At 41.4% G+C, this 13,975-nt stretch overlaps 1 protein-coding gene across 14 annotated transcripts in view; it reads right to left on the bottom strand.

Moving 5' to 3' along the window:
• The window catches only part of plekha5 (pleckstrin homology domain containing, family A member 5), a 151,241-nt gene extending 142,740 nt beyond the window's left edge, over positions 1–8,501 (bottom strand). For 3 of the 14 annotated variants that reach the window (XM_034289981.1, XM_034289983.1, XM_034289985.1), the window contains exons 1-3: positions 7,850–8,144; positions 7,659–7,735; positions 6,771–6,828 (exon numbers count right to left, since the gene is read on the bottom strand). In XM_034289981.1, the coding sequence (XP_034145872.1) occupies positions 6,771–6,828; positions 7,659–7,735; positions 7,850–8,115 (401 nt within the window). In that variant the 5' untranslated portion in view covers positions 8,116–8,144. Of the gene's footprint in view, positions 1–3,388; positions 4,592–6,770; positions 6,829–7,658; positions 7,736–7,849; positions 8,156–8,268 lie in introns of those variants that run through there. The other 11 variants (XM_034289988.1, XM_034289986.1, XM_034289987.1 and 8 more) reach the window with 8 other exon arrangements.
• Positions 8,502–13,975: the final 5,474 nt, after the last annotated feature.

The following is a 13,975-nucleotide window of genomic DNA, read 5'->3' as shown; positions in this document are numbered from 1 at the left end:
TGGCGAACTAAGTGCAATGCAAATGTAATAAAAATTATTAAATGAAAATGCTGCTTTTTTTTACATAGTACAAACACTGTACTGTAAAAAAAATATATAAAAGTTTGTTGAAAAAAATTATTTTCAGGACAAATGAACCTGTATGTGAACGTTTGGTATTATAATATATAATTTCAATTATGTTGAATGTGTGTAAAATAATAATTCCCAAAAAGCATTCGTTTTACCATTCTGCCAGTCCATGCTTAGTGTCCATTCTAGCATGGACAGCACAACCGAGGCCAACTGTGCCACATTACTCAATTTCAATATGAATTGTCTGATCCCTCCTGATGAACATCTTGTGATTTGGTTATCATATGAGTAGATCAGCTATAGTAAGAAATCCCATCAAGTTGACGACATGAAGAGTGGAAGAATGGAGCTGCCCATGCCAAAAACAAACTTTTGGCTACTAAAGGCCTTCCCTACAATGACTATTCTAAGCACTAATGTCAAAAGAGTAAAAGGTAATGGTTCCTTGGTATCTGAAGGTTTGACCTGTCAGAAACTATGTGCTTTTGGGGAATTTATTTGAATTGCACCAAAATAAATGATACTTCCTCCTTCTCAAACAGCATATTCCACTTCCTGTTGGGTGTGGCCAATTGTAATTTCTACTCACAGATTGTTTTAGCACTAACCTAGTTTCCAATTGAGAAAGTTTTGAGTCTAACCAGAAGGTAAAATATGTTATCCAAGACGAACACCATGAGGCCAATCCTCTGAGTATGGAGTGCATTAAAAATATTGGTAAACCCAGAAAGAAAATTTTACAGAATTGGATATTTGCTTGATTCAATTCTGGGTCCATACATATTAGAAGTAGTACATCTACCAAAATGCAAAAGATTGACAAATCCTGAATTTTGTTCAGTGACAGAAACTAATGCTGCGTGTTATGAAAATGCATCCCGTTGTATCATGACAGATACTAGGGAATTATTTTTGTTTAGGTAATCAGAAAGATTACAGCAGACTTGTATTATAAATGATATAGGAAAATGACGTTTAACGCAGTCAAAAAAAATAAATTATACACAATGAAATAGATTGAAAAACATTGTATATATTCCAGGGCGAGCACAACAAAAGCTAAAATGCCCATATTATCGTCCATCCTGTTTTCCGACTTTGGACACAGGAACGCGATCAACTTGGGTGTGAAGTCATTCCCAGTTCTGAGTTCAAACTTTCCGAGGTAAATGGAATGCACCATTCACTAGTAAGTAAACAAGGTGTTTCTAACCAACAGCTGTAGTGCAATCATTACAAGAGCATTGGGGACAGAGGGGAGACATCACACATTTGAAAGGATAATTTGATAATCAGAAGGCAGCTAGGTTAACAAACAGAAAAGTTGAACACAGGACACATGCACACCCAAAAACACACTACTAACATTGTTATTGACAGACAACAGAAAAGGCTATTGTACATAACATTGCAGAGGGAAGACAGCTTAAAGTGTCTAAGGCAGAGGTATTTTTCTGTGGAGAAAGAGTTTCTGTCCTAACCTCCCTCTCACCCTACCCTTTCCCCCTTTCCCCTCTCCCTTCTTTTTCCCCCTTGGGGTGGGCAGTCTTAACATGCACTGCAAAGAAACACCTTGACAAAAACACACAAACACAGAATTACCCAAGTCTGATTAATCACATCAGGGACAGCGGGGTTCGCGATCAATGCCCTTCCTTAATTTGGTCATCCAAAACAAGGCATGCCACACCAATTCACTTAGCAATTGCTGTCAAATAAAACAAGTAAATTTTACAACCCGTGTTCATGCAAATGTGTGCTTATCAATATCCTAAACAGCAGCGATATGGCTGACCTCGGAACGCCACCCGGGATGATTTGCCGGTGAGGCGGATGAGCGCTGACCTGAGAGGCACTGCGTTGAATGTCCCTTGTGAACTTTTCCTCTTCAGAACCAGGTATGAATAATGAGTTTCCGAGTTTCTGCATCAGCATGCATCAAGCAGAGCCTGGGTACAGGCGAGAGCGCTGCCTCAGAAGACTCGCTACAGTCTCCTGCAGTGAGACGGGCCAGTGTTCTTTAGGCGTTGCGTGTGGTTACAGTGTATTTACACTGGTAATAGTAAGGCGGTGGCCAGATATGGGTTAAGCTGTACGAAACGAGTTGTCAACAAGAAACCTTTGGATTTGATTGTTTTCAGGCTTTGCACCATTCCTGATGTGGGGGGAGGGCTTGTGGTAAATCAGGTCCGTGATATTTCTGATGCTTTGAGATCCTTCACTCTTTGATATGGCCAGTTGTAAGAAACTCTATAGGTAGAGTGGAAAATGTATCCCGGTACCATAGCAACGTTGGATATGCAGTGCCATGGAGGCCAGTGCTGAAAATGCCTCTATTATAAAACGGCTCGAGATCAGCATGGCTATGGATACATCCAAAATGGCCACTTTAAAAAGATACAGACATAAGGCACTGGTGAAAAGGTTTTGAACAACATAAAGATTAAAGTACATTTGAATATACAATGCACTCATTACTGTTAAAGCATCTGATTAATAAAATAAATGGAAAATGAATGGAAAGCCATCCAGGGAGGTACCAGTAATATATAGGTGCTAGTCAATAGTCGTTTTACAGCCTATTGTGCACAGAGAAATTCACTGAACAGGTGGCTTCATTCAAGTGGCTCCTGGACCAAACACTTTTCAGAAGAATAATAGGACAACACTGTTGTCATCTCTTGCTCTTCCGTCAAATCAAGATTCACATGAAATTGTACAATATATTCTAATCTCATGTCTTGCTTGAGACAGGGAAAGATTGACAATTCAGTTAATTTCCATAACCTGTTGATTTTCTGTTGTTATAGTGTAATAGTGTTTTGGCACTGCTTTGATACGGCATGCCAATAAAGGGAATTCAAACCGAGAAAGAGTCAAACCAAATAAGGTGTGAAAGGAAGTTGAGAGAGATTGGATTAAATGAGGTGAGGAAAGCAACAAAGAAATACAGGAAATGGAGAGAAAACTAATTGTGGAGAAAGAGACAGAATAGATATGGAAAGAGTGTTCACTAAGGAAGCTTTCCACCTGACCAAGCTACCCATGCATAGATCTATTACACATCCAACAGATGTCCAGGGAGAGCCTTTTAGCTGGCACCTTTACATCTCTGATTTGACAGACCTCTCCAACAGCATTGCATCCCAGCTCTCATTTTCTTTTCTCTCTCAATCACTCTTTTAATCAATCAAATGTATTTTATAAAGCATCATCAGTTGTCAAAGTGCTTTTAAAGATACCCAGCCTGAAACCACAAAGAGCAAGTAACAACAGAGCTGATTAACAGTGGCTTGGTATTGGCCTTCACACACAACCACACAGCCTTCTCTCACGCCCTTACTCTGTGCCTCTCAGACAGGGGCTAGAGAGACTACTCCTGCTTATGGGGCAGAACTTAGTCAGGTAGAAAACCTTTGTTTCTCTTGGTTTTGTGATACTCTCCCTATCTCGCTCCCATCAGATTGTTCCATTAAGCTTCAAATACAGAGAGCTTATTCGGCCTCCTTCCAAAGCAAAAAAAAATCTCAAATTGAAATTCCAATCCCTAAGGTGCATCTAGATTCACAACACAGCTTGTTTCATTAATGGTCCCTTATTGAGAATTCAATGCATGCTGCAAAGAAGCCGAAATTGCATGCAGTGTCACAACTCCTTAACGTTGCTTTGTGGCCTGGTCTGTAGGCTGTCTCTCGAACACAAACACGCACGCACCTACCTACCTACAGTCAACCCTAAGCCTTAAAACCTGATCTGAATTAGAGGCGGGCCCAGAGATTCTGCCTCTCATCATTCTCCAACAGGAAATCTGTTTGTAGCTGTAGGCGGGGAGAAGACCAGGATCAGGCCATGTTTCTCACACTGTTTATTCTGAGGCATTCCCCAAGCACTTCTCCGGCTGCCAAACCAAGGAGAGGACTGGAACACACCCACCCATGCATACGCGCTTAACCACACACGCACATAACCACACACACAACCACACACAAAACCACACGCCCCCATCAACCAAACACACACAACCACACACAGTCTACTGATGCCGGCTGATCAACAATCCGCCACCACCCCACACCCCTCCAAGACATGCGCGCACCATGTGTCAGGTGCAGGTCACATCCTCCAACCTCTTCCCTATTCCCTTTCAGCTCTTCCTCTCCCGCTCACTTCAATAGCCGGCGTGGGAAGCAGGGAAGGGGTGTTGTGAAATAAATCCACACTGCCAGTTCTGTGTCGGTCCGTCTCTACCGCGGCTGCTCGTCCTTGGTGACTCTCTGCCATGGGTCCGGAGGCGCCTGACAAATGGCACCCTATTCCCTACAGAGTGGACTACTTTGGACCAAGGCATATCGGACTACTTTAGATGAAAACCAGAAAGTGTCCCAAACCGCCACACGAAGCAGCTAGCTCATACGTTCTCCGGGTTGTGGTGCCAGGCGCAGCATTTCCAGCGCGTGGGTTTTCTGCCTTTACTCCAAGTGTATACATTGGGCTTTTTCAGTTGCTTGCTCGCTCCCTCCACAGGTCCCAAATAGCCCCCGTATATATGTGATTATATATGTATGGAGAGAGAGTTAGAAAGACAGAATTAGAGAGAAAGATAGTGCAGTATTAACACTCGTAGTAAAACTAAGCAGCATCTCTAAGAATTGTATTCACATTACAGAACCATGGACATTATCGTCTAAGCTCTCCAAACGGGATTTCATATGATGTCCCTACTAGGAGTACTGAGTGTGGTAAGGGCATGTATGGCTTTGCTGCCCCGTTGCCTAGCACATTGCAGAAACACTAAGGACCAGAAATTCCTTTTACTCACAGATAAAAAGACCAGCTGAACACAAATTGCATAGCCCTTTTAAACTCTGCCAGTTTCGCTCTTGATGTAAAGTTTTTTTCATTGCTGTTATTTCTTGTGTTTAACATATATGCTGATTTCTTTGGCGAGGTCTCAATTGAAAAGGGGATAGAAATCTCAATTTGAATTCTATGATTACACAAAGGATACATGTTCTATTATTTCTAAAGACTACAGACGTACAGAAACATGACGCTACATAGAGAACGGTGTGTCATTCGGGACAGTCATACTGTTTGTGCAAATGCAGAAATGACTTGGGAGGCCAAAAGGAGAGAGGGATAAGTGAATTAAAGAGGCCGGGTGGAAATGACCTGGTCGTTGATGAATGGTATCTACACACCATGTGTGAGTGTGTACGCGCAGGAACACGCATATTGGCGCAACCGTGTGTGTGTGTGTGTCCTTTAAAGCCAGCCCATCTGCGACACCAGCCAGCCCAGGAATAATAAATGAGCTGTATCATTTCTCATTTCTGGCAGCCTGCCACCTGCTGTTGAGGTAATACGGAGAGAGCCAGGGGAAGAGAGGTGCTGAGGTGAAAGGAACGGCCACGAGCCTGGTTAAGTTCTCGTAAGGTAATATTAGCTACTTGAGAACCTCGTCAGGCAGACGTCTTGTTTGTAGCATCACGGAGAGTTTGGATTACTGACAGAAACAGTTTTCAGAGGTTCAGAACCTGGGTAATAGGGCAAGTCTGTGGCCCACACAGATAATCAACCACAACGGCAGTGCCAGTGATTTAAACCTATTTCGGACATGGCATTGGTCCTTCAAAGACCATCAAGTTCCTTCCAAGACATTAGGATGGGGAGTTGGAGGGCACAGAGGTCACGGTGGCAGAAGGCCGGCATAATGGCCTGATACATGGCTTGACCGGTGAGGAATTTGAGAGTCATTTCATCAGTCACGGGCAGTGCAAATTGCAAAACAGCACACTGCTGATGCAGTACTGTCAAAAACACACGAGTGGACAAAATAGGCATAATTGTTCTCAGTCCAAAAGGCTCCTCATTGTGTTTCGGAAAAGATATCCTGATCTAGTAACATGACAGTGATTCAGCCAATTCCAGTCCCTCAGCCAAAAATCCAACTTGAGTCTATGCCATTCGTACGAGTGCCATCGAGAGAAAATCACTGATGTTGATAACAAATAAAACCCCACAAACTCACAGCACGGTGTTAAATGATATGCTTCAGGGATAAAGAAGGCACTTCAGTTTGCAGACCTATTTATAGCACATGTGACTAGATCACTGTGTCAGTTGCTGCTCTACAAATGGCCATAGCTGAAAATCAGAAAGGATGTATGTAGATGAAGGCCAACTGAATAGCACTGTAAGATATGTTTCTTTATACATTATCAACTAAAATATGAATGCTAAACTCCAGCCATGTTCAGAGGTCTAATAATGTATCGTCATGAATGAGTGTACACACACCTGTGCACGCACACACATATGAACGTTGGATGCTTGTACAGACACAGACCTAGCAGCGAACTATCCCAAGGGTAGGAGCCACCAACAAGTAAATCCTGTTCAGCCAAGAGCTCTGAGTCACACTGGCTTGTCAAACTCTGTCACAGACAGTAATGACTTGTTCTATGGGAAAACGAGAACTGGAACACTGTGTGCGAATGTGTGTTTGAGAGCGAGAGACAGAATAGTAGGAGGAGAAGGATATATTCCCAACATTGCCCCAAGAGGGCAGAGGGAATGGAAAACGCCATTGAATAAAAATTAGAATATCTCAACTGCCTTCCAACAAAGCAGCCCACAATCGTCAGAAAACGAGTGTTTCCAAAAAGCGCGGTGGCTTTGAAAATCGTACTCACTTGATGAAGCAGCGGGCTCCTTCGAACGTATATCCCTCCTCCCATCCTGTTGGTAAATCTGAGGTGGGAGAAAGGGAGGCAGAGAAAGGGTTGTTCTGAGTACGAGCCAGATAAATAGCCATACGACACAAGCGGCTGTCGAGATAGGACCAAAGATATGCGCACACCTCAAAATAAATGCCAGCCCAGTCATCTGCAGTGGTGGTGACTGAAAACACAGTTTTCCACGCAAGCTCCATTACGCAATATAAAACAGTTTTTGTCAATGCAGCTATCCATTTAAGATAGGATATAGCTTATAATAGCCTTATCGCTATGTCAATTGGCGTCCGTTATTCAACATCACAATCGGAGCCATTAAAATTTGAGATTAAAAGCCTAGCTGTTTCCTAAGCATTGACTGTCTAGTGGCAATGCATTCCGCTCACGAATTTTTACCACTATTGCGTTGGATATGGAACCTGATCCGCAAATGAAGTAGTTTTCGGCAACACTGCAAAACAATGTGTTAACATTCAACATTAGTAGCGAGTCACGCCTTATTGCCCAGTTACTGTTTTATCAACTACTCTACAGTTATTGCTACAATAACAAAACTGCGGTCTCGACTATACGGGCTGACAGTGTGCAACCCTGGAAAATAACGTTCCAAAATTCGTTCATAAATGTAAACGCCTACGTGACAGAACTTTACAACTCCGTCGCAATGTGCCCAGGTGACATTCATTCGCGCCTCAAGTTGGCTTTACTCGCGCAGAGGAGACTAGAAATGGGAAAGGGAGACGGCTGTTGCTTGCTGCAGACAAGTCTTCTTTTCTGAACGTTTAAAACCGAGACTATTGAAATGTATAGACTAATAAATGGATGCTCGGTGGTAACCATTTTTACCTGGGGTCTTTCTGTGCCCCGTTATGACAGCCTCTCCGGTGACGGGATGCAGCCAGGTCGTACTCTTTGCTTCTTCACTGTTGGGTACAAAACGGGGAGAAGGTAAACACGCATGATAACACCTAAAAACAGACAAACGCGTCGAAACAAAGCCAATACATATCCATGTGCTTAGTCCTGAGAATATTTACTTGATGAAGAATATCCGTCCGTCCCGAGTAACCCCATAACTCCACGAAGAAGGCAGGGACGAGAGCCAGTACGGGTTTAGATCCGCCGCCATGTCTAGCAGAGGACGGAGACTGAGTGCGCGTATCCGTGCCGTCGGCGCGTACTCAGAAACCCTCAACCCGGTGCTGGGCGGGAGCGTGCTGGCAGGGTAGAGAGGTCTCCTGTGTTTCTTACATTGGTATTCAAGACTTCCATTGAAATGTGTTTTCCTTGGAAGGAGCTGCATACTACGGAAGCATAGACATTAGCCTATGAAACCGCATTTGCTACAACCCACATGTTGAAGATTTTATTTTTTATTTTGTCATTCACATTAGTTTAGGTATGGCATTCAGAAATAATTAGCGCCTGGCTGCATTATGCGCTGTTGCCTACTGACCTGCTCCTCCGTAAAAAAAGATTAATCCTTCAAGCGTGCAAAAGCATATGGTCCTCCTTTCTGTGCTGTTAGGTATTGTCACAAGTCAACCCTGTGCCTCGATGCCATGGTTCAGCTGTCTTTAAATCCTTCTCCCACTCAAACAACCATCCCCCCCATGTATAACTTGGAATCGCCCCTAAACACTGATCTTGCTTCTGTTCCACCTCCATAATTATTAAAGCTGTGACCCTTAACAAAGTGTTCCTATTTTTTGTAATAAGTAGATTGATGGGTCTGGAAAAAACCCATCCAATTCATAGACAGATATAAAAGAAAGGCCTGACCATTTTTGATATAAAAAAGATATACATTTAACCTTGTTTAAAGCATATAGAACGTTTCCTGACATTTATATAATTAGTTTGAATAAAAAATAGCCTTTATTTTGGGTTCTGATGACTGTGAGACATTTGAACTAAGTTCAAGCTTTACTAAGTAATTTTCTTCAGGAATCAATTTGTAAGTTTGAAAATGTATGTTGAAACTAAGTATCCCAATTTAAGTTTTAGGGTAAGCTGATCCTAGATATGTTGTCTGAGAAGGGGTACATCTACCCACCCATCAGGCACCATGGCCTTGTGAACTCACCAGTAAATCCACCCAATTAGTCATCCTTCTGTCCAAAGGGCTTTAGCAGATTACTGAGTGCATGTGTGTCTGTGTGTGTGTCAGAAGAAGAGGAGACCTAGAAGACCATCTATGTCGGAGTAAAAACATATTTTGAACAACTTCTGGAACAGCACACATTCAATAACAACTGTACCTTAATTTAAATAACTGTTGATTAAAACTGTGAAGAATGTCAAATAAATACAATATTTTCTTAAAGAGGTGGTTTAGCAAAAGTGGCCTTATTTTCTCAGTTTTTGTGCATGTAGTGGATCCTCTGTACCGTAATAACCGTAATATATACTGTACACTGATGTTCAAAACATCATGCAAAAAACGTTGATCATCTCTTAACAAGGGCACGTGTCAAGGTCTGTGTAGATTAGATGATAATGAAACTATCATTTCTCATAGTCAACGTGTTGGATTCAGGAGAAATAGGCAGGAGTAAAGGCTAACGAAGGCTATCCTGTCTGGTCCGAACCAACAGAAGGTCTTCTGTGGCACAAGTCACAGAAAACTTTAAAGATGGTTAGGGGTGGAATGTATCACAACACAGTGCATCGCACCCCGCTGCGCATGGGGCTGTGTAGCCATAGAACGGTCAGAGTGCCATTATGATCCCTGCCCACCGTCGAAAGTGCCTACAATGGGCATGCAAGTGTTGGAACTGGACTTTGGAGCTGTGGAAGAAGGTTGCCCGTTGCCAATACCAGTGAAATTCCACAATTCTAGATACCCAATTCGATACCACAGTAAAAAACTAAACAATAAATACCATGTACGAAAACAGCAGAGGCTATACACACACACACACACACCCCTCTAAATTTACTGACATGGTGACCGACTATTAGTCCTGAAATATTTATTTAAAACGCAAATGTTATATTTTAATGACAGATGACACAGACTGAATGGTGAGTACGGTAGCCTACTACTACGAGCTATGGTTACATTACGGTAGCCTTTAGTGTTTAACAATTGCTAGTTGCGCAAGGCCACACCTCCAATCCTGCGACGTTCTAGGCCTGGTTTAAAAGGTTAAACCATTGCAAACGTTGTATGGAACATAGTTGGCTAAACTACACAGCAATGCTGGTGATCCAATGTTTTGGATCCCCGGTACCTTTCAGAACTGTACAAAAACCAGTACTGTCATGTTTTGGATCCCAGGTACCTACGTAACTGTACAAAAACCAGTACCGTCATGTTTTGGATCCTCGGTACCTAAGGAACTGTACAAAAACCAGTACCATCATGTTTTGGATCCCAGGTACCTAAAGAACTGTACAAAAACTAGTACCATCATGTTTTGGATCCCCGGTACCTAAGGAACTGTTGGATCCCCATTAGCTATGTAACTGTACAAAAACCAGTACTGTCATGTTTTGGATCCCCGGTACCTAAGGAACTGTTGGATCCCTGTTACCTACGTAACTGTACAAAAACCAGTACTGTCATGTTTTGGATCCCCGGGTACCTAAGGAACTGTTGGATCCCCGTTACCTACGTAACTGTACAAAAACCAGTACTGTCATGTTTTGGATCCCCGGTACCTAAGGAACTGTTGGATCCCCGTTACCTACGTAACTGTACAAAAACCAGTATTGTCATGTTTTGGATCCCCGGTACCTAAGGAACTGTTGGATCCCCGTTACCTACGTAACTGTACAAAAACCAGTATTGTCATGTTTTGGATCCCCGGTACCTAAGGAACTGTACAAAAACCAGTAACGTCATGTTTTCAGAGTTTTGGGATCGACTTGGTACTGAACTTGGTATCGGTTCCCGTGACATCCCTAGATCCACAGCAGCTCTACCTCACAACCTACAGGATTTGAAGGATCTGCTTCTAATGTCTTGGTGCCAAATACCACAGGTCACCTTCAGGGGTCTCGTAGAGTACATGCTTCAGTGGGTCGTCACTGTTTTGGTGGCACATGGAGGACCAACAGCATGTTAGGCAGGTGGTCATAATGTTTTGGCTCATCAGTGTATACAGTATGCATAGTTTAGTTACTACAGTGCAATATAAAAATGTCTCTAAGCATGATTTAAAAAGCTCTAATGCACTCAGAATCAATGCAAATTACACATCTTATTTTGGATAATGTTTCTGCATGACCTTTGTAAAGAACAAAATCCACTGTCGCATAAACCCATATTTGCATCATCTTGTTGTTTTGAATGGAATCATTCAGACATTAATTCATGTTTGAGTGTGTAGCAGTGTGTGTAGCAATTTTTTCTAGAAAGAATTGTAACTGCAACTTGTATTATGTGTCATAAATTGCAGGGATCATGCTCATCTTCCCTTCATTCTTCTTCAAATTTCTCTATCAAAATAAAATATCTATACAAAAAACTTTCTCTGTCAAGTACCTTTCTACTCAGAAATAATGAAAATAAGGTCAGAGTTAAAAATAAGTAAACATCCACTGTAAGTGCAGTAATTTGTGCAATTACAAATGCAAATCATCCAACTAATTCATTGACTATCAGGATGCAAATTGTAAAACGTGTTCTAAATACTGAACTAAAGAACTACTACACTGACGTGCAAACTATATAGCTGGGTGGCTGTTTGTTAATACACATACAACTGTGTACCATAGCATAGAATGATGTGCTACTGTTGTTGACCTCATGCAGTACAGTAGATATCAAAAGGTAATAAGATGTTAGACTACACCGGAGATCAAAACCAGGGAGGGACAGGCCTGAGGAGGTAAGAGTGGCTGCTGGGATTTAGGGAGGAAGGCACAAAACAAGCATTAGATTGTTTCCAACCTACACAGTTTTTTTTAGGACTGTGTCTGCGTTGCATTGTGTAGCGAGTACAATACTTGCAAGTGCTCGTGGTTTTCAGTGTGCTCACACTTTACAGCCACACTCTAAGGAACTGTCAACCAGGAGATGTAGACTTGAAGCCTCATATGATTTCAATTGTTCAGAAGATATTTTGTATTTATATCATAGCCCTATCAGCATATCATGTTGAAAATATGTTGAGAAGACATCTATCTGATTGAAAAGACTTCAAAAGACATCTTTCAAATGTTTTTTCTCAGTTTTCCTCTAATAGAAACATTACAAAGGGGTCATACTGTATTTGTTACCTTAACATTGGCGTCCACCTGTGAACAATTAATGTTGCTGTCACATTTTTCAGGATAAAAACTCCAATGTTGAAGGATCATTAATCAGGTTGTGAATCTGAAGGAAAAGAAGGAACATATATAATTCTATGGAAGTTAGATATACAGGGATACAAATGCATGCTTTACCCTCAAAACACAGCACTCAAAAAAGAAGACTTGTGAGTGAAAGGCCAACAAAGACCTTGGCCAACAACGACTTTGAAGGAGATACAGAGTTCAGTGGCTAGAAGAGAAGTAATGGTGCACCAGTCAACCATATCAAGAGCTCTGCATTACAGGGATAGTTCATCCTTGATTCATACTTGTGAGAAATAACCCTTAACCTTGAGTGGTTGTTGAAGGCCCATTGAGTCATTTTTCACAACAAGCCATTATTCAACTCTGTTCCTGCCTGAAATTAGCATTTTAAGCATCACCCAAATTCTTGAATTGAAACTGTGTGTCCCGAGCTATAAAAGCTACATTGCAAATGGAAACCTACTAATGTTGTATTTGTCAAAAAAATTAAAGAATTGTCGCTATACATCAATCTAAGTTTGAACAGAACTGAATGAATTAATGAATGATGAATGATGAATAGCTACCGACAAATTAATTCCCGAATAAGAGTGTTTGGTGCCAGTTTGAAGAAAAATATGATATTTTAATTTTGAACAAAATTAAAGTGACCAATTACTGCATTTAGTTTTGAAATGTTTTTTGAGTTTATTTCCAAGGAAGAATATACCTAAATCACTTCCCCACTGTGTGCCAAGCTGATACAAACTTATCAAAAGACTTAAAGCTGTTATTGCTTCAAAAGGTGTCTCTACCAAACATTAATGTGTAGGGGTTCATTACTTATGCAAACAACATATTTATTTATTTTCTGTTTTACAAATATACCAACATAAAACCAATGTCACCTGACAATATTTGAATTGACTTTGTTTGTGGTCTGAATACTTTTCCAAGCCACTGTATACAGTATGAATATATAACAGTTACTAGTTTTATTAGTTGCTTAGTATAAATCATCCTTTAATGAATACAGAGCTAAGTAGTTGTACAAAACAAAATTTTTGGTTGTTAATATATACAGTGGGGAGAACAAGTATTTGATACACTGCCGATTTCGCAGGTTTTCCTACTTACAAAACATGTAGAGGTCTATAATTTTTATCTAAGGTACACTTCAACTGTGAGATACAGAATCTAAAACAAAAATCCAAAAAATCACATTGTATGATTTTTAAATAATTAATTTGCATTTTATTGCATGACATAAGTATTTGATCATTTACCAACCAGTAAGAATTCCGGCTCTCACAGACCTGTTAGTTTTTCTTTAAGAAGCCCTCCTGTTCTCCACTCATTACCTGTATTAACTGCACCTGTTTGAACTCATTACCTGTTTAAAAGACACCTGTCCACACACTCAATCAAACAGACTCCAACCTCTCCACAATGGCCAAGACCAGAGAGCTGTGTAAGGACATCAGTGATAAAATTGTAGACCTGCACAAGGCTGGGATGGGCTACAGGCCAATAGGCAAGCAGCTTGGTGAGAAGGTTACAACTGTTGGCGCAATTATTAGAAAATGGAAGAAGTTCAAGATGACGGTCAATCTCCCTTGGTCTGGGGCTCCATGCAAGATCTCACCTCGTGGGGCATCAATGATCATGAGGGATCAGCCCAGAACTACAAGGCAGGACCTGGTCAATGACCTGAAGAGAGATGGGACCACAGTCTCAAAGAAAAACATTAGTAACACACTACGCCGTCATGGATTAAAATCCTGCAGTGCACGCAAGTTCCCCCTGCTCAAGCCATGTCCAGGCCCATCTGAAGTTTGCCAATGACCATCTGGATGATCCAGAGGAGGAATGGGAGAAGGTGATGTGGTCTGATG

Source organism: Esox lucius, chromosome 23, assembly GCF_011004845.1.
Source record: "Esox lucius isolate fEsoLuc1 chromosome 23, fEsoLuc1.pri, whole genome shotgun sequence".
Classification (NCBI taxonomy): domain Eukaryota; kingdom Metazoa; phylum Chordata; class Actinopteri; order Esociformes; family Esocidae; genus Esox; species Esox lucius.
This window is presented reverse-complemented; position numbering and strand designations above follow the sequence as displayed.